Genomic DNA, 23,081 nt, shown 5'->3' with positions numbered 1-23,081 from the left:
TTCCCTTCCATTAATATGAAAATGCCATTGAACTGACATAATTGAAATGCTTCATGTCTTTTTTTTTTTTTTACAATGGAAATTTGTCTAAATCAACACACTTTCAATTTATTGGCATTTTCATATGGAAAAATGTTGTTGGAAAATTCCTGACTGGCTCTACTCGCTCCATGTTTACGCCTTCATTTGAAAGAACCCACTGAACATGTTCAAAGAGAAAAGCACTTATAACAACTTAAAACTTTCTTCAGGCTTTTCATAATTCTCAACTCAGGTACCGTCAAATTCAGGGTAGCTGCTACATCTACAGATACTCAGAAGGACTTTTTCACTCAGATGGCAAAAGGGATGCTCTTGACTAGGTATGGCAGCACCTGCTCTCTTTTTTCCAGGCCACTTGGGACACAGGTAACACATTGCATAGCAGAACCTATTAAGAGTTTCAGTTCACTGTATTTCAGTTAGTTGTAACCTTACCCTTTCATTCTCCTTCTATTGCCCTTTAAAACAGATTCATACTCTACATATTGTAACTTTCCATGTTGTACCGAACAAACAATGCTATTAATGGCTGTTCAGCCACCAGTAGGAAAGTACTGTAAAGTACATTTTAACTTCAGGAAATAGGACTAATTTCACAGTAGATGCTAAGTGTTGCCTGTGTCACTCTCACCTGTGTTTCTCTAGCTCTTCACCGGGAAACTTTTGGAAAACAACATATAGGCTATGGAAATTTTTTTTTAAATAGTGTTCTCTTTTGGAACATTAATCTCTATGCTTACTAGGCCTCTCAAGTTTTGGCTTAGTTCCTGTATAATTAAACCTTTCAGCTCAGTTAATTCTGTGAAGGACAAGTTGAATAAGCCTGTGAGCATAAACAGATTGGTGGAAGGAATTTTTCTCCAGCATACAACATTGAACGATTGCTAATGGTGTATTCTGTGTGTGTAATGGGTGAGGAGAATGTGTGCATTTCTCTCAAATATCACTGACCCTTGCCAGAGGCAAGATACTGACTTGATGGATCAAGTCCATGTTCCTAAGCCCATGGTTTTTTATATTCGCTGTCTTCCTATCATAGATCTTTTCAGAGCTGGCTTCCTGTGTTGTGGTGCTTGGGACTTCTAAGGGCACCATCAACTGGAAATTCATGGTGGGTACTACATCTACAGGGCCTCACTAGAATGACTTTTTCACAGAGAAGGTGAAAGAGAGATGAATTATGCTCTTGATTAGATAAGAGAGCAGCTGCTTTTTCTTTTCTAGGCCAGTCAGTTTCTAAAAATGAACTAAGGCCCAGAGCCATAACATGGCTGATACTCTGAAAGGTACTTCGGAAGCTAAATCCCACTTTTAGGCACTACTGTGATCCACAAAACCCCACTCAGCTGCCACCTAAACCTGTAGTCGCCTAAACTTACTTGACATCTAAATTTCCATTGTTAAAGTTCCTTAAGTGCCCTTGTTTCTGCTTCTGGGCATGCACGATGCTGCCTAATGCTGGATATTTGGACACATATCTCCCACCCAAAGCCCAGAATGATCCACATACCAGGGGAAGATAAGCAAAGGAGTGCCAATCTCACCTATCGGGCCCTATCGGGTGGGTGTGCTTAGCACCGCTTATGAATTGGGTCTGATTCAAAATCTGGCAGCAGGAGGAGGGGTGGAGGTGCCCACTTATAAATTTTAGTCCAGTGGTTAGAGCTATCACTTGGGATGTAGGAGGTTCAATAACCCTCTCTGCCTGAGGAGGAGAAGGGAGACCCCCTGTTCAAATCCTACCTTTCAAGGGAGTGCTCTAATTATTGAGCTGTGGGCTATTCTGATGTGGGCCTTCCGCGACCTCTTCTGTTGAAGCAGTTCCACTGTGTATAAGTACTTAGAGCCAAAGAGAGTGTGAGAATGATGCTGTAGCCTGGTGGGTAGGAGACCCAGGATCCAGTTCCCCTGCTCCAGACACTCTTTATTTATTTATTCACAGTGCAATAGCTTCAACAGAAGAGACTGAGGGAGACCCATATTTAGACTACCTTGTAGGGCACTCTGGTGGGGATTGGGAGACCCCTGTACAAGTTCTTTCTCCCCAGGGAGAGGGAACTGAACCTGTGTATTTTCACATCCCAGGTGATTGCTCTAACCACTGGGCTAAAAGTTATAAGGTAGACACCACCTCCTCTGACTACTGTATGTGGAGTTAGACAGGCACCTAACCTGTTCTCACAAGAAATTACTTAGATGATTAAGCCACGTGACTCCAGGAGAAGGGATCTGGTTGTGGATTGATAGCAAAGATAGATGCCTCCTTGCAACCCAGACTTAAGCATCTAACTTCATGAGAGGGGCAGGGCTTAGGACATGCCCTCTTATCAGCATCTCCCATTGGCCAGCTTAGGCAGCTCCCTACCAACCTTGCTGACTTCTGTGGATAGCGTTCTTAGGTGCCTGTCTCTCTTCATTCATTGTATAGGGAGCCTAAGTGCCTAATAGATTTTGTGGATCACGTTGTTCCAGTGATTTTCTAGGTGCCTAAAAGTTAGTCGTGTCAATGCTCAGTTTCATCATCCAAATCCCTTTGTGGATCTGGGACTAATTCTGCCTCTGAAATACTCTGCCAACTTTTGTGGTTGTACAATCGCATTTTCCTATGATTTGTTTATTTCTTCTTTATTGCTGTGTGAAAGACCCACAAAGATAACAGAGGAAACTGAGTGATTATAAAGAAGAAACAATGAAACTATCTTAGATAGTTAAATGCTCAAAGTAAAGAGACTGAAAAAATAGAGAAATATTTTGGATCTGATATTTTAGTTACAGTAATCCCAAGTGTTACTTGGATCAGCTACATAAAGTTTTCAGACAGAAGTGTAATTAAGTTGATGTTATGTCGAATCATTCTTTAGAACTAATCTGAAGTTGTGTTTCTTTTTGCCAGTTACTTCCTAGGGCCAAATTTTTAAAGGTATTTAAGTGCCTAGCAATGCAGATAGGTGCCTGTCTGCATCTTTATAGAACTGACAAAGTTTTCCAATATTTTGTCCCTATCAGCCTGTTTCTGAGAGAGTAATAGAAATACAGAGGCTTCTGTACATAAAAAAGCCAAAATTATTAAATGGAGAAGCCAAGTGCTACTCTAGCCAAGTAAGGACCCTAATTAGCAAATTAAAGGGGTCCAGTGTCAAAGGCACAGAAATGCACACAAGGCTGCAGAAACCGTGGTTTATAAGTATGGAAGGTGGATTTGTGTGTGTATGTATTTTGTTAAATCCTAAGGCTGGTGAAAATAAAGGGAGAATTAAACGAGTTACAGGGCTTTGTTTGAAAGGTATTTTTATAAAACAAAATAACAGTAATATTCAGGCACATAAACATGAGAGCTTTAAATATTGCTACTGTCAATAACTACCTCCCTCTTCTTCCTGCCCCCAAAAAGAAAAAAAGCAGCAACGAAGTAAATGTGTCAGTGAGGAATAAAAGTGATAAATAGTTTGTAAAGTGAAGTCAAGTGGAAAATTACCCTGAGAAATATATCAAAAATGTGTTCAATAATCTGGTTTAAGAAATCAAAAAGTCTATTTTGACCTTCAAATGATTCTTTCCTAACTAAGAATAATAGGTTGTAAAATGTGCAAGGCTGGATAAGATTAAAGAAATCTAAATTGTTACATGTTACACATTTAGACATTAAACTGTTTTCAAGATAGGGCTTTAGAATGTAGGTTTCAATTCCCACTTTTATAAAGATTTGTCAGCATAGCTTCCTCTAGCCAAATGACTTATTCTTTCAAAGCTGATATTTTTTCCCAAAAATATTTAATTGTTTTAACACTGCTAGTAAATTTATATGCTGACATTTTGTTGAGGTTGTTGAAATGCACTGTTAAAGATCATTCCAATTTTCCCTCGATTTCATGTTTGTGTTTCCATAGTGTATTGATTGTTTTACACTCTTAATTTTTTCCCATTACAGGCTTAGTCACATGGGCCTTTATACAAATTACCATAAATTAATACAAGTCTTCATCAGAAAGAATGACCTATGGAGATGAGTAAAGGTAGTATGAATTATTAAATTGTTTACAGAGATCACATCTAAAAGCAAGATTGAACCAACAGGAGTGTGCCTAGAGAAAACAACTATAACACTATGTAGATCGAGAAATTAAATCCTTCCTCTTACCAGCAACTAGTCTTAATACATAACCATTATAATACACCTTTCTCAAAATTCATGAAGCTGCTAAACTAGAGGAAGATTATTGTTCTTGGTAACACAATGCAACAGCATCAGACTAAGGAGGCAGTCTCCAGGGAAAGGAAAGAATAGGAACCTCTGAGGGAAGTCTAAGACAGTGATAGGTCATGTTGAATTTAACTGCTACCTCCACAACTGGTAGGGTCCAGATGCCTGAGAACAGTATTCTTTTTTTACTCTGTCCTCAGATGAGGGGTTTGGAAGCATGGGTGCCATTGCTTCATGTTCTGATTCTCTAAACCAATTCACCTGTCATTTCTAGTGTTCCTTTTTGCTCATCAACAACAAAACTTTAATGAACTACCAAAGCTAAATGCTATTTTCATTTGCAACCTGTGCACCCCCACTGAAAACAAAGGAGTGGCACAGGTGTAAATGAGTTGGAATTTAAGACTGTACATTGCACAGGTGTAATTGATGACCTAATTTGCTATGTTAAATATAAGAAATTCTATTCTATAATCTATACCTGCCTTTTAGGGTATGTCTGCAATTGAACTGGGATGTGCACTTCCCAGCTCGCATAGACATACGCATGCTATCTCTGCTCAAGCTAGCACCTAAAAATAGTAGTGTGTTGATGGCAGCATGGGTGGTAGCTCAAGTACATACCCAGGGGGTTGGACGGTATTGTACTCGGGGCAGCTGCCTATGCCACCACGGACACACTGCTATTTTTAGGTGCTATCTTGAGCAGAGCTAGCACAGGTATGTACATGAGCTGGGAATCACAACTCCCAGTTCAAATGTAAAAAGAACAGGAGTACTTGTGGCACCTTAGAGACTAACAAATATATTAGAGCATAAGCTTTCATGGGCTACAGCCCACTTCATCGGATGCATAGAATGGAACATATAGTAAGATATATAAGTTGGAAGTTACCATACAAACTGTGAGAGGCTAATTAGTTGAGATGAGCTTTTATCATCAGGAGAAAAAAACTTTTGTAGTGATAATCAAGATGGCCCATTTAGACAGTTGACAAGAAGGTGTGAGGATACTTAAGGAAATAGATTCAATATGTGTAATGACCCAGCCACTCCCAGTCTCTATTCAAGCCCAAGTTAATGGTATCTAGTTTGCATATTAATTCAAGCTCAGCAGTTTCTCCTTGGAGTCTGTTTTTGAAGCTTTTCTGTTGCAAAATTGCCACCCTTAAATCTTTTACTGAGTGGCCAGAGAGGTTGAAGTGTTCTCCTACCGGTTTTTGAATGTTATGATTTCTGATGTCTGATTTGTGTCCATTTATTCTTTTGCGTAGAGACTGTCCAGTTTGGCCAATGTACATGGCAGAGGGGCATTGCTGGCACATGATGGCATATATCACATTGGTAGATGTGCTGGTGAACGAGCCGCTGATGGTGTGACTGATGTGGTTAGGTCCTATGATGGTGTCCACTGAATAGATATGTGGACAGAGTTGGCAGCGGGGTTTGTTGCAGGGTTTGGTTCTTGGGTTGGTGTTTTTGTTGTGTGGTGGGTAGTTGCTGGTATTTGCTTCAGGTTGGGGGGCTGTCTGTAAGCGAGGACTGGCCTGTCCCCCAGGGTCTTTGAGAGTGAGGGATCGACTAGGACAGGCCAGTCCTCGCTTACAGACAGCCCCCCAACCTGAAGCAATTACCAGCAACTACCCACCACACAACAAAAACACCAACCCAGGAACCAAACCCTGCAACAAACCTCGGTGCCAACTTTGTCCACATATCTATTCAAGGGATATTCAAAGTGCTGGTCATGGGACTGAGATTAGGAGGATGAACCTCCAGTTGTTCACAGTATGATGGTTTTTTTCATAGCCTACTTAAAGAGATGGAATTTGAGATAACTAATTCTAACATGCCAGATGAGACTGGAGAAGGGCAGATGCTGCACTGATCAGGGATATGACCTTCTCCAAGGCATAATAGATACCTTATGTGTCCATCCATAATGAATGTAAATCTCCTGCATGTGGGGTAGCGTTTGCCTCAGCCATGAGGTGAAAGGAGGTCTTGACATTGACCAATAAGCTGGGAGAACTAAGGCTAAAAAAACGTCAACAGGACACTAAAGATTACAGGATGCCAGGAGTTGGGAGGTACACAAACATTCCACAGGACCACTGTAGATGCTTACTGTAGGTAAGTAACTGTTCTTTACCCTTCCAAAATAGACAGTATGAGTTACCAGTGCCAAAGACACTCATGATGTCAGCTGTAGATGTACATATTGGAGAAAATGGGTAGTCACATGTCCATATATGGCTGATTTGGTAATGTTTCTTCAAATCAGAAAGCTTCTTAAATGAGATCCACTGCTGTGCATTTTACCTATGCGAATAACATAATATTAGACAGTACATATGGTGCACATCCAAACTCAAAAGAGTTGAACTGTGCTATATGAGTTTAAAAAAATTTCTCAAATAAGCCATAGATTATAACAAATCTTGACTATTATATTATGGTTCTATCCAGATACTATGTTATCCCTTTGATACAGGATACAGTTGTGACAGATGTGAGACCTTGGAAGTATGGAAACTTCAAAAGTCTATTTTGCTGAGATGTGCCAGATGCTGTGGGCCCAAGGATTATTCTTAAATGTGTGTACCTATAAATGTTATATGTATCTTTGTGAGCAAGGGATTGTATGCTAACTCCATGGTTAGGGTTACTGAGCTTCCTCCAGGAACTAAAAACAGGGAATAATTACTGCAATTCCTGGGAGAGGCAAACCATTCCAAAGAAGTACCACCTTGAAGGGGGATGAGGGAGGGGAAATGGAAGAGATCCAGGAGACAAAGGGCTTTTGGTATAAAGGGTCAGCGTGAACTGACTCAAAGATCCTCATTTTGATTCAAAAAGTGACATGAGATTGTAACCTAAAAGGCTAAACCCTGCTGGAAGGGTTTGAAAGACTGTGACCTGATAGATTCTCCATGTGGAAGATGGGTGACACCTGGTAAGCTTAGCGTGCATGTAGACTATCGTTTTATTATATGTTTTCTCTGTAATGCTTTTGTCCTAAATAAATGTACTGTACTTTGTGAACATTGGCTGCTCACTGGGAAACACTGTCATAGTCCCTGAGAGAGAGCAGAGCCATGGGGTGCTGGACTAAGGTCAGACCTGCTGGGATAGTCACAGTGAACTACAAGTACTATACTGTATATACTAACTAAAGTATAAATGGGTTAATAAAAAGATACGTTTGTGGAGGATAGGTCCATCAGTGGCTATTAGCCAAAATGGCCAGAGATGCAACCCTATGCTATGGGTGTCCTAAACTTCTGACTGCCAGAAACTGGGACTAGATGACAGGGACTGGATCATTTGATAATTGCCCTGTTCTGTTCATTCCTTCTGAAGCATCTGGCTCTGGCCACTATCAGGAGAAAGGATACTGGGCTAGATGAACCATTGGTCGGACCCAGTATGGATGTTCTTATGCTCTTAATTGCAGGGGGACTGCAAGTCTAAATCCCTTGTCTGGAGGGAAAGAGACACAAGTCCCCACCAACAAAGAGGTGATAGCTAGAGGCCTGAGATCTAAAAGGTGTGCCCTTGAGCAGACTAGGGAGGGTGCAGAGATGGAGTTAACCCCAGAACTGTGGCAACAGCTTATACACTGCCCTAAATACAGAGGATATTTCTTTTCAAATTTGCTAGGTAGTGGTGTATTGTCTTTAATAAATCAACTGACTTTCTTACCTTTCTCAAAAACCCACCCCATGTGACTGCTGTAAACATTCCCCTTCTTGCCTGTGAATATTTATGAATTCTTAACACATACAATGCTCTTTTATTAAAAATGTTTTTCTGCTAAAAACTCAAGTTCACTTACCGCAGAATCCTTTAAAACAAAACAAAAACATCTACAAAAGCATTTTGGAATATTTTGGGTTTTGGGGAGATGGGGGAGGGAAGATGGCACTTTTCACGGTTACATCTGTGTGCACAGGTGTAGACTGCGGTTATGTAAAGGAAGTGGGTGGCTTAAGGGCAAACTTAAATGTATTATAACAACTTGATCTGTACTTCTGATTTCCTTATGTTTCTTTTTTGAACAGTGTTCAAAGACTGCTAAACTAAAATTTGGTTCTGCATTATGGTATTTGGCAGGTAAAGTTGCTGGGGACACTGAGACATTACATGCTACAATTTGATGCAGGTGGGAACTGAATTTGTGTGGTTACAACATACATCTCTTGATGAGTTGTGCTCTGAAATAAAGAGAACTGACACTTCATATTTCGTAACTCCCTCTGGCTTATTTGTATTGTACCAAGAGTTTTTCTGGACCATCCCTCCTCACTCCCTCTCTTCTCTTCAAAGCAAGACAAGTCCACAACTAGTAAAAGTTAAGGTCAATTAAAGGTTAGATTAATTGGTTCATTTCTTAACATAAGGGTGTTTGCTTACTCTGAATAGCTGACACACAATTGGTCTTTAGGAGTTATGCACCCAGGACCCAGAAGAACCAACAAAGAACATGAAGATTTAGAAATCCCTAGTTTTCTATTTCCCTGAAAAAAAGTTCTGAGGCAGCCACTAGTCAGTTTTACACATCCCAGTACTTTTTACCAAGACAATAGGGTTTAGCCAGGATTAGAAAGAAGGGCACGACCAGATGCACACAGGCCTAAATTCTCTTGATTGGACAAACTGCACTCAGCACCAGGATTAGAAGCAAGGGGTACAAAAGTGATTTTAAACTGCTTTTACATTCTCTTGGTCTGGAGCAGTTCTAACATAAGCCCAATTGTGAGTGACCATAAGGGGCCATTTTGATAGGCTGGGATGTGGGGATGCCCCACCAAATCCACTTTCCTCTGGAAATACTCCCAGTGTCAGGGGCCCCAATCCACTTTTAGCCCAGTGGGTAGAGGAGTCACCTGGAACATGGGAAATCCAGGTTCAATTCACGCCTCTGCCTGAGAGGGGACAAGAGAGTGAGAATGGCCCTAATGCCTGATTGTTAGGGAAACCCAAGGTTCAGCCCTGGCTCCAGTGACTCTACTCTTTAATTATTTACACACAGCAGAAGACCTACATCAGAATATCCCATAGTCTAGTAGTTAGAGCACTCTCCTGGGAGGCAGGAGACCCCCCTATACAAATCCTTTCTCCCGCTCTGGCAGAGATGGGGTAAGTTAACCTGGGTCTCCCACATCCCAGGCAAGTGCTCTAACCACTGGCCTAAAGGTTATACGGTAGGTAACACCACTACCACGTCCTCTTCAAGCCAGATTTTGAATGGGGCCCAATCCAGTAGGTAGCATCTAGCACACATATAGGATCGGGCCCTGCATGCAACTTAGGCAGCTTGAATTCATATCTTTCGCGAATCTGTATGGGGCTTGGGTTGGAGATATGTATCCAGATCCGTAGAGGGAGGCAACAGTGCATATGCCCAGCGGCAGAAACTTAGATACCTAGGAACTTTTCCTTTGAAAACATAAGCACTGAGTGAGTTTATTCCCTTACAACGTTCAGTGGGAGTTTTGTGGATCACAATGGAGCCAAAACTGGGACTTAAGCACTTAAACCTGAGACTTAGGTGCCTAAGTACCTTTGTGGGTCTGGCCCCAAGTTAGTTTAGGTGCCTACAAGGTTAGGTAGTAGTTGAGGGGGGATTTTGTGAATCACAGGGGAGCCTAAAACTGGGACTTGGGTATCTAAATCTGGGGTTTAGGTGCCTAAGTACATTTGTGAATCTGGGCCTGAGAGTCTCTGTGCCAAGCAGGGATTCCCTTAGCACAAGGGAAATCTTCAAAGGGCAGGATCTATGGTCTTTACATCTTTTTTGCACTGCCAGAGCAGTCCAAAGTGACCTTAATGCAGCCAAGACTTTGGTGCACACAGTCCATACAGTGTGCATGCCATCATAGAGTTCTAAAACTGAGAGACACAAATTGCTCTTAGTCTATGCATGGACCTCCCACTGATGTCGATTAAAAGCATTCCAATGTCTGGATCAAAGTGATCATGTCCTAAAGACTAAATCATAGCCTACTGTGACCTTTGTCCTCATAAAGGCCATATTTACTTATTTCTTGCAGTGTGTTAATGTAGGATATTTGCACAGCTGAAAACATACACATCTTGAACAATTCCACAGAAGCTAATACCAAGCTAGTTGATTAAAAATTTTAATTTATATACAGTAAAGTAGGATACTTCCTCTTTGACGCTGCACTTAATTTGTACATATGGAAAACAGCTAGTCTCTCTCTCTCTATGTATATCAGTTAGATCTATTAATTTGTGGAGTACTCTCTATGGGAATTAATTTCTCCATCACTAGAGAAATTTAATACTCTACAGGATACTGAAAGGAACAATCTAAGTTTGGGACAGTAGGGTAGACAAGACATACTGCATCTTTTCCAGCTATAATGTCATTGGTGCCAATGCAGGCATTTGTAAGAAACTCATTTTATAGGTTTGTAAAAATAAAACTGATAATACCTGAATGACTTTTCACCCCTTGACTTGAATCTCTAGTGTTAGAACTTTGTCACCAGTGTGGTGGTGTTTATCACACTTTTGCTGAAGAAGTGGGAAATGGCTGGAAGATGGCAGAGTAATAATAGGAAAAATGAACCTTGATTTGTATAAACACAAGTATAAAACTTGCATAGTCAAAGTAAAAAACATTGATCTTTGTGATACCTCTGCTGATTCATTCTATAATGTTTATATATTCATATTTATACTAGAAAATTACACTTTTGAAGCTGTCATCTCATCTTCATCTACACACACACATTTTCCTGTGTAACTGAAGACAAAGAAGAGCTCTGACAGTTGCTTCAATATTAATGGGTTCTTTAAGTACTTAAGCATCATGCCTTCAAGCATTCATTAAAACTGAGGATCCTAATGACTAATCAAATTAATGTAATTTTAAAATGGAGACTGTAAAAAAAATTTTAGCTACATATTTGTAAAAAAAATTATGCAGAATTAGGATTAGATTATTTCTTTTACTACTGGCTTGTTTATAATCTAAGAATATATTTGCCTACCAAATTGCAACCCCCCACCATGAATGACTTAACTCTCCCCTAAAGTCCTTCCTCACCCATGTGCCATTCTCTTTTTCCATGTTATTGATGACTTTTTCAACAAGAGTGACAAGATCAGACATGACAAACCCCCTCTTACTTTTCCTTTCACCTGCCTGTCCCCTCTCCTCCTTCCCCCTATCACTGACATTGAGGAATTTAACCTGTTTTTCTCCTCTAACCATTCCACCTTTCCCAGTGATTCCATCATCTCATCTCCTTCCCACCTTCCATTCTCTTCTTAACTCTACTCTCATCAGGTCATTTCCCATTACAATAGGACTGGGGGTAATCATAGTGTGCTTCTAACAATCCTAAAGTTGATCCACTGCCCTCTCCCGTTACTATCTCTTCTTTTTCTTCCCCTTCACTTCTAAATTCAAAGAATGTGCCATCTACAAACATCTCAAGTTCCCCTCCATCAACCCCATCTTTGGTCTATTCCTATCTGGTTTCTGCTGTCTTCACTCCATTGAAACTGCTTTCACTGAGATCTCTTTTCTGACCAAATCTCCGGCCTGTACTCCATCTTCAGACTCAAACTCTGCGTTGCCTTTGACACCAGTGATCATTCTCTCACTCTGAAATCTTGTTGTTCCTTGACATTTGCAAATCTGTCCGCTCTTAGTTCTATCTTTCTGATCCCACCTTCAACATCTCTTTCGCAGGGTTCCTCCTCCCAGCTTTCACTTTTCATGGAGATTCCATTGGGCTCTATCCTTGGATCCCTTCCCTTTCTCCTTGTGTCCTTTCTCGAGATGATCTAATTTGTTTACATGGCTTCGACTGTTATCTCCACACTGATGACTCACAAAGCTAACCCAACACTCCCAACCTCTCCCTCGCCATCCATTCTCATATCTTGGGCTGTCTTTCTGATAGCTCATCCCCTTGGCTCTTTCTCCATTACTGAGGACACCACCATTATACACCCTTGTCATTCAGGTTCATAGGTTCCATAGATAAGACCATCTTTGATTCTGTCTTTTCTTTAGATCCACACATCAAGGTTGGGCCAAATATTGCAGTTTCTCTATTCATAACATTTCTGAAACCAGCCTTTCCTCTATGTCTATACAGATAAAACTCCCATTTAGGCCTCAATTCCCTCTCATCTTGACTATTGCAACATCCTTCTTTTTGGCTTTCCTGACGCCCATCTCACTCCCCTCAAGGCTATTCAAATATTGCTGTTAAGACCATCTTCTTGGGCCATCTTTATGACCATCTGAGCCCTTCTTTGAGTCTTTTCACAGGATCCCCCTTCACCACCGCTTAAAATAACTCTTCTGGTTCTCATTTTTAAGCTCCTTCACATTTGAGACCTCCCTACTTATCTGTTCTTGTTTTGTCCCTTCCGCTCAGTCAACTATGCCACTCTGCATTTCCCATTTGTCTGTTTCTTCCAAAAGCACCTTTGCCCTTTCTTTCATGCTTTCTCTAATGCACTCTTATGAACTAGACTGTAAAACCATTACCCTGATCTCCTCCATATCCCTCCTCAAAACCCACTTCTATCATGATATCTATAGGAAACTGAACTGATAATAGCTAGTAGGGAATTCTGATAATTAACTTATTCATTTGTATCTTTATAATTTTGTTTGAAATTGACTTTTGCTGTGCACATACCTGGTCTATGTTAAATGCATGTTCTCCTACTGCTTCCCTCATCCTCACTCCCTCTTTCCTTCTGATGGTTACATCAACTTGTTGTGTCTTACCTTATTTAGATTGTAACTCTTTGGATCAAGGACTGTCTTTTATTGTGTTTGTACTGTACCTAGTACAATGTCCTGAGACACAGAAGTACTGGCAAGAGACAGGTCTTTATTGCCTGGCACTAGTTACATGACATAGGTCATGGTTACAAAAATGTTTACCCCTGCAATGGTAAAAGTCAGTATCCATTGACTGCAATGGCTACATATAATAAGTGTCAGCACTAAATCTTTCTCTTTTTTTAAAATGTAGCATAATAAAATTAGTATACAAGGGATAAAGTGCAAAGATATTAGAGATATTTGGGGGAATTAATATTTGTATATTATTTCATATTTCACTACATGAAAAATAAAGAATGTAAAAATACAATGGGATAACCAAACTTATACTTATCATCTAGTCCAGTCACAATAAAACCTTTTAATAATTAGGATTTCCCCCTGATTTATAGGATAACTACCACTTATGCTGGAATACAGTTCAATGCACAGAGTAAACTTTCACTGATGTCAGTGGAAGCCATGTATATCAGGGGACAGTCATCAGACAAGGGGAGGGAAAAGTACATTTCAATTAAAGAAGGTAAAGGAATATTTTGAATTCAGTTTCTTAAAAGTATGAGAATCCCAAGTCATCTCAGTTTCAGTGCATTCCACACTGGTATGGAACCAGGAACCCAAGCTTATTGAATTATATAGTTGATAAAGCACTTCAGAAGCATTCAGTATGAAAGGTGGTATGAAAATGTAAATTGTTATAACCATTGTTGGTGTTGACTGCAAATGTTGTGTATTCCCCACCCAGATTCTAATTAAAGGATTCTGTATCACCACTAATTAACAATAATGCTTTATAATTGTATAAACAGAATATATAATGGATTGGTGTGATATATAATTAATCCTTCCCTTAAGGAAAGCTTTTATAAGTCTAATCATGTGTTCTTTGAGAATAACCTGTTCATGTACTCACTTCTGAGATATACACCCCTGGCTGCTGAACCTTGGGAACCTTCTAGAAAGAAGAAAAGGAGTACTTGTGGCACCTTAGAGACTAACCAATTTATTTGAGCATGAGCTTTCGTGAGCTACAGCTCACTTCATCAGATGTTCATTGGACTGTCCCAAGTATTCTCTCACAGCCCTGAATGTTCAAAGCCCAGGCTATAAAAGGGTCATGTGGTTGCCAGCCACTGTAGCTCCACCCTTTCCACAGCTAGCTGTGAGGCTAAGTGACCTTCTCTATATGTCCAGAGATTTGTCTGTTTTTAAAACGCAACTCCTTTTTTTATTTTAGTAGTTTAGAAGATTTTAATAAGCTTCAGGTAACTTTAGACCTTTTACTTGGTATTCTATGTCATTAGGAATTTTAAAGTCCTGACACAACTCCTGCATTGGCAGGGGACCACAGTTTGGACCTCAAAAGATCCAGAAGTAAAACAAATACTCTGGTTAAAGCAGGGAACGTTGTGCCCCTCCATGTTCCTAGAGTTGGCTGCAAATGATACAACCACGGTGCAGGACGCCTTAGGAACAAGACTCCCTTCACCTTTATATCAGGGCCCTGTTCTCTTGAAGTAACAGAACTGGCTGCCATGATCTTTGAGAATGTCTTAATTAGGAAAGTGGAAGCCACAGTGACGCGGCTGCCCCCTACTAGAGGTCTTTGGAGGAGAGTGCAGATCTCTCTTCATCAAGATAGCTCCCATCTGCTGAGGGTTTCTACTTCAGATATTTCCTCAATCAGAAAAAAGAAAGACTGCCTTTGTTGCATCATGGACTTTAGGAAATTGAACAATTACATCAAGAAGTTCAAATTCTGCATGCTGACACAGGTTTCTGTTATTCTTATCCTTTTCCCCCCAAGACCATTTCAAGGCTTCTACAATGCATGATTTAAAATCTCAGTCAGACCAGCTCAGTAAAAATATTTTCACTTCATATCTCAGACCTCAAGGAAACCACATGTGCACATATCTGGCTGACTGGCTGGTTCAAGCCATGAAGGAATTTCTGATAGTAACATGTACTCCTTCTGACCCTAATACTATGGGTAATCTGGGGAAAATATCCAGAAAATATATTTAATTGGAAGAATCCTGGACCCTAAAAGCTAAGTCTTTCTTTTAAAAGAAATTACTTGTGGATATTTCCTAAACAATACTCCTCCCTGCGGGAGAGCCCAAAACCTGCATCATCAGGTTTACTCTTAATATTAATAGATCTCATGGTCTCCTCCATGTGACACCTTAAGCTTGACTACAGATGAGACCATTACTACACTGATTGGCAATGAATAACACTCCACCTGTGGATGATGTGGCAGTACTTGTTCACAGATGTTCCTATTACACTGATATAAAGGATATATTTATGCTTTAATATCAATCTAATTGATTCCACTGCTGGTCAGAAAATTAGTTCTTCAAGTGTATGACCCCTGCACTAGGATTCACACTATGGATCTGCCTTCCCTATTTCTAGTAACCTAAGGTTTAATAGAAGGAACTGAGGTGGTTGGATCTGTATGGCTCTTTTATAGCCTTGGCTCAGAGTGCTTGGAGGGCTCTTGTGCAGCCCCAATGGACACAATTTTCTAGAAAGATCCTGAAGCTCAGCAATGCTAGAGGTACCTATCTCATATGTGTATATATGCAATGGCAATACAATCAAACAACTTAGTTGCTAGTAACTAACCTTTGTTTATCAGGTCTTTCCTTTGTTTGCTGATAAATATTGTCTCCCGGTACTTGAAGTTTTACCTTACAATACAAAGGCTACCTTTGCTATCACTTCTTTACTATATTACATGCTAATTAAAAAATAATCTATAACATAGTCCATAGTGCCATCCACATTCTACACGATCACAGAAGTTAGAAATGGAAAAGACCTATTCATCCAGTTAGTCTTCCCTCAGTCAATGAAAAATTGTGCCCTACAGTTTATTCTCCAGTTATTTGTTCAGTTGGTATTAAATTACTCAAGGAACAAGGTTCCCACCTCTTCCCTTGGGAGATACTAAAACTTACTTACAGTTCCCCGCCCTTGTCTCTTTTAAGGATACCTAACATTTTCATTCCATTTAGTTTTGAAATTTAAGAGACTGCAAAGGAAATTCACATAATAAAATTTAGTTTTAAATGCAATTAAGCATTTGTGATGCAATTGTGATGTGAACGCACAAAAGCAAGGAAACACACAGTTAAAGCCGAACAATAGCATATGTGTTAGTCACAAGGTGGTGCCATCTCAGTATTACATTTTTGAGTTAACTACACATTCCTTTGTTTTTCCTAGTTTGTACCTTAATATTATGTCAGTGCACTTTTATTGTATAAAAATTAGTATTAAGGCTGGTTATTAAAGTAAGTTTTATTGCTATCACACCAACAACCACATTTACAAATAAATATTTGTTCCACAAACTAATGTATTACCTGACTGGAAATAATCATTGTCTTCCATCATTTTTTTTCTCAGTATTAGGGCTTTGTCTTCTAGTCCTTAACCTGTTATATGTATTGAATTTCTCAAAATGGAATATGCCTGTTAAAAATACATAACTTCTAGATCGGTGAGAGGTAAAATACTCTTTAAAACAGTAATATATGAAAAGTCTTTTTTCATACCACAATGCCTCTTTGACAACAGAGCATTCTCAGGCTTAAAGCACAATTAGTCCAGCCACATATGAAGTGAAGACAGCATGTTCATTGACTAAGGTTTGCTCTACACTACAGACTTATTTGGTATAACTGTGTTGCTCAGGGTATGGAATATCCACACCCAAGTGATGCACTATTACCAACCTAACCCCTGGTGTAAACAGTGCTATGTTGAGAAGCATTCCTGTTGACATAGCTATCTCCTCTTGGGGACCTACACCACTAGAAGCATTTTCACTAATGCTACAGTGATGCAGCTGAATTGGTGCAGCTGTGCTGTTGAAGCACTGTATGTACAGATAAGCACTAAGCCTATGTCTACCCTACAAGCGAAGGTTGTGATTCCCCTGCTCATGTACACATACTCCTGCTAGCTCTCATCTAGCCAATGCGAGTATACACAGCGGTGTAGCTGTGTAGCACTGATAGCAACAGTAGAGGCACAGCTGAGCTGGGCTGAGGATAAGCTACCTCAAACTGGTGCTACTGCAGCTATGGATACTTCTGCTGGATGGATGAGAGCAAGCGTGACTAACTGTATAGGAGCAGGGCAGCTACACCCCTAGATTACAGTGGAGGCACTCTATGACCACTACTTGGCTAAGTCTAATGTGACTCAGTAGCATCCCTTTTAGGTAGCTAAGGAGTGGTATGGACACACTTTAGGATCATAGATACCTATATTATAAAGCCAGAAGGGAGCACAGCTCTGGCCTCCTACAAAATACAGGCCAGAGAACTTCCCTGAATTAATTCCTGTTTTCACTGCAGCATACGTTTTAGTAAAACATCCAGTCTGCATTTAAAAATTGCCAGTGCTGGAGAATCCACCACAGCCTCTCAATGGAGTTCTGTGCCAGAGGGTGGCTGTAACACAGGGCTGTAGTTGGGGGGGGGGGGGGCGGGGGGATGTAAACTAGGATAAAGGGGGAGTCAGAAGTAGCCCCAGGCAAAAAGAGAAGGAAAAAAAATCCAGACTGGCCTTTCAAATAAGTTTCTGTTCAAGTGCAAATTTAAAAGGAGAAAACGGGGGGCAGCTAGTTTAGAGGAGGCCTGAGCGGGTACAAAAAAGGAGGGCCTATAAAACCAATCTTAGTGGAAAGGAAGGAGCCACACATTTCTCACTAGAGTGGAGCATAAAGGCTTCACGTGTACTGCTGAGGGGAGCCCGCTCATTTGACAAAATACTACGCCATGTACATCGAGTACTATACAGCACCACAGGCGGCCCCGGCTACTCTCCCTGAGTAGCGGCGGCCCCGGCCCTCACGCAGCCCTGCGCTCCCGCGTGCCCCTTCAGCGCCCTCGCCAGCTCTCCCAGCGCGCTGTGGCCGCAGCGGTAACAAAGACACCGAGCCATCGGACGGGCCTGCCCGGAGGCGCGATGGGGGGTGGCCTAGTCACACAGAAGGGGTAACAGCCAACCCCCAGCTCTGCACGCGCCCCGGGCCTGAGGCAGCCGGCTCCCCTCGTAACACGGCCGCCACCTCCCACTTCCTCGCTCGCCCACCCCGCCACCGGGCAACTTAAGCCGCCCGGACCACGGCTGCCACCTCCCCACAGCGCAGAGCGGCTCTCCCTACCCCCACCATAAAAAACAGACCGCTGATTGGCGGACAGTGCTGCCCTTCATGTGCCGTAGCCAATCAGCTAGGGCTAACGGAGGCAGAGTACCCAATGGGGACGCTGCTTGCCGCCCCTTGCCCGTCGCTGCCGGGCGGCTGAGGCTACGAGTTGCCATTCGGGGGCAGGCAGGGCAGCGAACAGAGCGAGTGGCGGTTGTTGCGGCTCGCGCGGGCAGGCGCACGGGGCTTGCTGCGGACCCCTCCCCCCCCATCGCCGCGAGGGGCAGCGCTATACGATGTGAACGGCTGCGGGACTCCGCAGCGCGCCCGGCGGGCGGCGATGGCCAGAGCCTGGCGCGGGAGCAGCCGCCGTCGCCGATAGGAAGCGCTGGGGTAGCCGGGCGGCGCGGAGAGTCGGTCGGGCCGTGAAGCGCTTGTCCCGTCCTGCCTGTGAGGAGCCAGCCGGGGGCAGCGCACGGAGCCTCTGCCGAGACTTGCGACCCCCGCCTGCCCGCCATGTCCTCCTCGTCCAGCTCCTCTCAGACCCCGCCCGGGCACCACCCGCCGCAGAGGATGAGGCGCGGCGCCGCTGGGTCACCCACCGCGGCGAGCGGCGCCGCCGGCAACGGTGCGACGGGAGGTGCCGCCAGCAGCGCAGGGACCAGCCGGCTGCTCCAGCCCATCCGAGCGACTGTGCCCTACCAGCTCCTGCGGGGCAGCCAGCACAGCCCGACCCGCTCCCCTTCCGCCTCGGTGGGGAGCAACACCGGGCCGGCGGGCGGCGGAGGGGGCCGCGGCAGCAGCCCGCCCAGCACGACGCCGCCGCTGGCAGCGGCTCCCCCCCCGGGAGGCGGCGTGGCGGACCCAGGGAGGGTGAAGGGCAGGCAGCGGCGCTCGCCAGAGAGCGGTGGCAGCAGGAGGAGCAGCTCACCTGAGAGACGGAGCCCCAGTTCCCCGGTGTACAGAGGTAAAGCACCCGGGGCGGAGAGAGACCGGGGGGCCGAGGCCGAAACACCACCACCTCCTGCGCCTTCCCCCCAAAGGGGGGCGTTTGAGACCCGAAATACTCCCCGCCCGAGAGAGGGACAGGGTGGGTGAATCTGATGCACCGCAAAGTGACGAGCCATGAAATAACGCCCAGGAAACTCGTCTCGAACCTGAAAATACCCCCTTGATGAGTTTCCCATGGAGATGGGGAGTGAGCCCCGAAATACCCCTTCTCCCCACTTCCTAAAGAAAGAGAGGGTCTGAGATCTGACTCAAAAGAAATTCTATTTTGTCTCCCTTCAAAAGGGAGTGATTGGTGGGGGATCAGCGCTGAATGTCATCTCCCTTTCAAGGGAGAGTGAGAAACCAAGCCTTAAAGTATTCTTTGCAGAGAGAGATTGGGGTTTAGGGCTGAAATACCACCCTGTGTTCCCAAATAGAGTGTTGAGGACAGGCCTATAAGATACACCCGCATACATGCGTACAAAAGGAGGTGCAAACAAGGCCTGAAAGGATCACTCTCACATACAAGAGGAGGTACAAATGCAACACCTAAAGTATGACACCCCCCCCCGCGCTGCCCTCCATGCAAAGAGATTTGAGCACAAGCTTTGATAACGCAAACTTGATGAGATACAGGTAGCTGCTCTAAAATATCCTATCTCAGTGCACATGGGTATAAAACACGCCCTATAAATGCATCTCGCCAAATATGCCTGGAGATAAAGAAAAGCCCTAGAATACCCCACTACTACCTCTGTATATGTACGTCCACGTGAATTGAGATGGCACAGATATAAGCTCTAAAGTAACCCCTTCCATCTCCCTGGTATTTAAAACAAACCCAACCCCTTAAACCCTTCTTTCCCCCAAATACATTTTTAACTTTAAGGTTAAAATATGAATTTTAAAATACTCCCATACACATCAAAACAAAACACAAAATTCTGATTATATAGTCTCAATAAATGCTAAAAACAAACGGCCAGACCTAAAAGATCATAAAATGCCAAAAAGAAAGAAATTAGAAAATGATAGAAACCTTAAAAATTGCAATCTAAAATACAGCCTAAAAAGCTTTAAAATAAGTACAGACTCATTATCAACAGCTCTGACATAACCTGCTTCATGTTGTCTGTTGAATTATTAAAGGTGTTAAAGTGACTGTGGCCATCTTAGTCTGTCCGTCCGTCCCCCCCCCCCCCCCCCATCACTTCAGCAGTTGAATGAATCAGACTGAATGCACTTTGTATGTTACCCTGCTGCAGTTATCAGGTATCACATGTCATCTCTTCATGGGAACATTTTATGTGGCTCAACACCCCCTGCACCTCTCCCTAAGTCTCTCAATGTTTATAATTTGCCACAGAAATGAAAATAAATGTGTTTTGGTTGTCAACATGTTTTGTAGCAGTGGAATCAGTTCCCTTATTATTTTTTTCCCCCCACATATCTTTATTGGGTATGTGGTAAATTCTTGAAGTCTATTGTAGTGTTTGTGACTTGAGCTGATCTGGCTATTCAAATAGTCCTAGAATAAAGGCAACTCACTATGTAAGTATATAAACATATGACTAATAGTATTAATGTATGGAGTTGGTATACAGTATTTACCGTGAAAGCGAATACTAAATGCTTTCCATCACATCTTAGTATTTATGCCAACATTATGCAATAGATCTATGATCCTTATTTGGAAAGAGATTTGTAGGGTTACAGGGTTTTGCATGCTTTAAAATGGAAACAGTTCTTAGCAATTTTGCTTTAGTCAGGTTGTGTTTAAAAGACTGAGGTTCATTTGTTCCATTAACTCTAGGAATTTGTATATTTTTTTTTCTTGAGCTTCCTTTTTTTCCCCTTTAGAGACATACAAGTGTACAGTGTTACTCTGAATTCTGGGAAATCAAATGGGAGGTCAGCCAAAACAAAACACACTTAATTATATGCATCAAGTCTGAACATTAAAGCTGATGACAAATATTATTATAAATCAGTTCCCAGGTCTAACTTCATGATAAACATTGTAATGTTGCAGTGCGTGAGGGTCTGCACTTTAAATGGAGAGTGGGATGTGGGTAATTACCTGTAGTTGGAGAGAAATACTGCAGAGCTGTTAAGTATTTCATTAGTGTATTCATGTGGGATTTTTAATAAATTTTTGGTTGAGTAAAATTTTAATTTTACAAAGTGACGTGTTTGGAACTGTAAATTGTTGTCTTTGTCTTAATAGTTCAGACCTATAAATTAGTACTGAATGACTTCTCCATCATTAAACTTGCTTGAGCCTGCCTTATGGTAAACTGTTAGCAGCGGATAAAATTTGATACTGTTTTGTGTGTGTGTACTATATAAAATTATAAGTGGTCCATCAATATATCTGTCCATAATCTGTATGCACCCCAAGGAATTTGTCCCCCGTCCTCCAGGTTGAGCCAGCTGCTGCTGCAGAAACTGACATCCTACAGCAAATCCTGAATGAATGAATGAATGAAAACAACGTGATCGCCCTAATAATGACCACTATTGCACACATCAACAGCTTTATTTTACAGAAATACAGGCACTATTTTCTAGAAGACTAGGGTGATAAGACTGTTTTTATAGTTTTGCGAATTAAAAGGTAAAAACAAAACAAAAAAACATTTTTACAAAATCTGGAGTGTGGCTGAGGTACCACACGGCATGAGTTTGCCTCCTAATTTCTTCAGTGGACTCTGTTATGGATCTTTAGTACATAATGTACATGAAGTAAAACTCAGTTGTAGCTTGTGTGGTGGTATCTCTACAGAGATTATAGAATGGTGTTGGAATACTACTGCAGTCATAGCAGAGGGCTTGAAACACTTCTTGCCATCAAACATGGACCATCTTACTACAGATGGTTGCACAGTTTACTCCTTTGGCTATTGTTAGCCTCTTAATCATGCCTGAGTATGACATAAGTCTTAATGAAACTATTACATTTTGTGTCATACTCTTAAAGCATTTCTCCTTTTGATGTAAACTGAAAAGTTCCCACTCTCGATGTAATCCTATTTTTTGCAGTGCAGAGATCATTTTGATTTTGGCTGTGCAGACTGACTTGCATTGTTTCAGGAGCATGCTGGTGTGGGAGACTGGCTATGCTTTTGACTGAAAAGATGGTTTTTCTCTACCTCAAACACCTGGTGTTTTTCTCAGTTTCTTTCAGTATAGATGCTTTGAATTTGATCCCCCTCTAAACGATCTTGTGTGAAATACTCCACTATTATGAGTGGGTTTCTTGAGATTTACTTCTTTTTTTTAAACCATATTCTGTAAAATTGCTTTGGGTTTGAGCCTTTTAGGGGTCAAGGCAACTGCTGCTGCTGCAGGCACTGACATCACTACTGCATGAATGAAAATGGCATGCTCCATTTCTTCCTCCCATCATCCTCTTCTCCACACACCCTCCTTTCTAGGATGTTCACAATGCTATTTATATTTCTAAAACAAGATAGCTTTTTTATGTTTAGATTTAAGATTTAACATGCCATAAAAACAACTTTATTAGGAAAACTGTGTTTTTAAAAAATGCTACCAGCATTTCTACATGATCAGTATTGAAATTGCATGGCTGAGAACTTTTGAGTTTTGTATATCTCCGTCAGATTAGCGCCCTGCCCAACCCTCCCCCCAAAAGCCCCTAATAAATGTACTTTTTTTTAATGGTACACTAGAATAATCTTGGAAATGTGCTAGTTAAACTTAAGATGAGAAAAGGAAAATACTATGTCATTAAGATGTATGTTTTTTATAACTCAAACCAGTGTTTTAGAAAATAGGTATAAAGCCCTATGGCTTGTTGAATG

The 23,081-nt window shown here is 41.9% G+C and overlaps 1 protein-coding gene across 7 annotated transcripts in view; it reads left to right on the top strand.

Moving 5' to 3' along the window:
* Positions 1-18,421: 18,421 nt before the first annotated feature.
* Positions 18,422-23,081, top strand: part of GLCCI1 (glucocorticoid induced 1) — a 107,108-nt gene continuing 102,448 nt past the window's right edge. For 6 of the 7 annotated variants that reach the window (XM_048838229.2, XM_048838230.2, XM_048838228.2 and 3 more), the window contains exon 1: positions 18,423-19,231. In XM_048838229.2, the coding sequence (XP_048694186.1) occupies positions 18,781-19,231 (451 nt within the window). In that variant the 5' untranslated portion in view covers positions 18,423-18,780. Of the gene's footprint in view, positions 19,232-23,081 lie in introns of all 7 variants that reach the window. The other variant, XM_075125838.1, reaches the window with a different exon arrangement.

This window comes from Caretta caretta, chromosome 2, assembly GCF_965140235.1.
Source record: "Caretta caretta isolate rCarCar2 chromosome 2, rCarCar1.hap1, whole genome shotgun sequence".
Taxonomy (NCBI): Eukaryota; Metazoa; Chordata; order Testudines; family Cheloniidae; genus Caretta; species Caretta caretta.
This window is presented reverse-complemented; position numbering and strand designations above follow the sequence as displayed.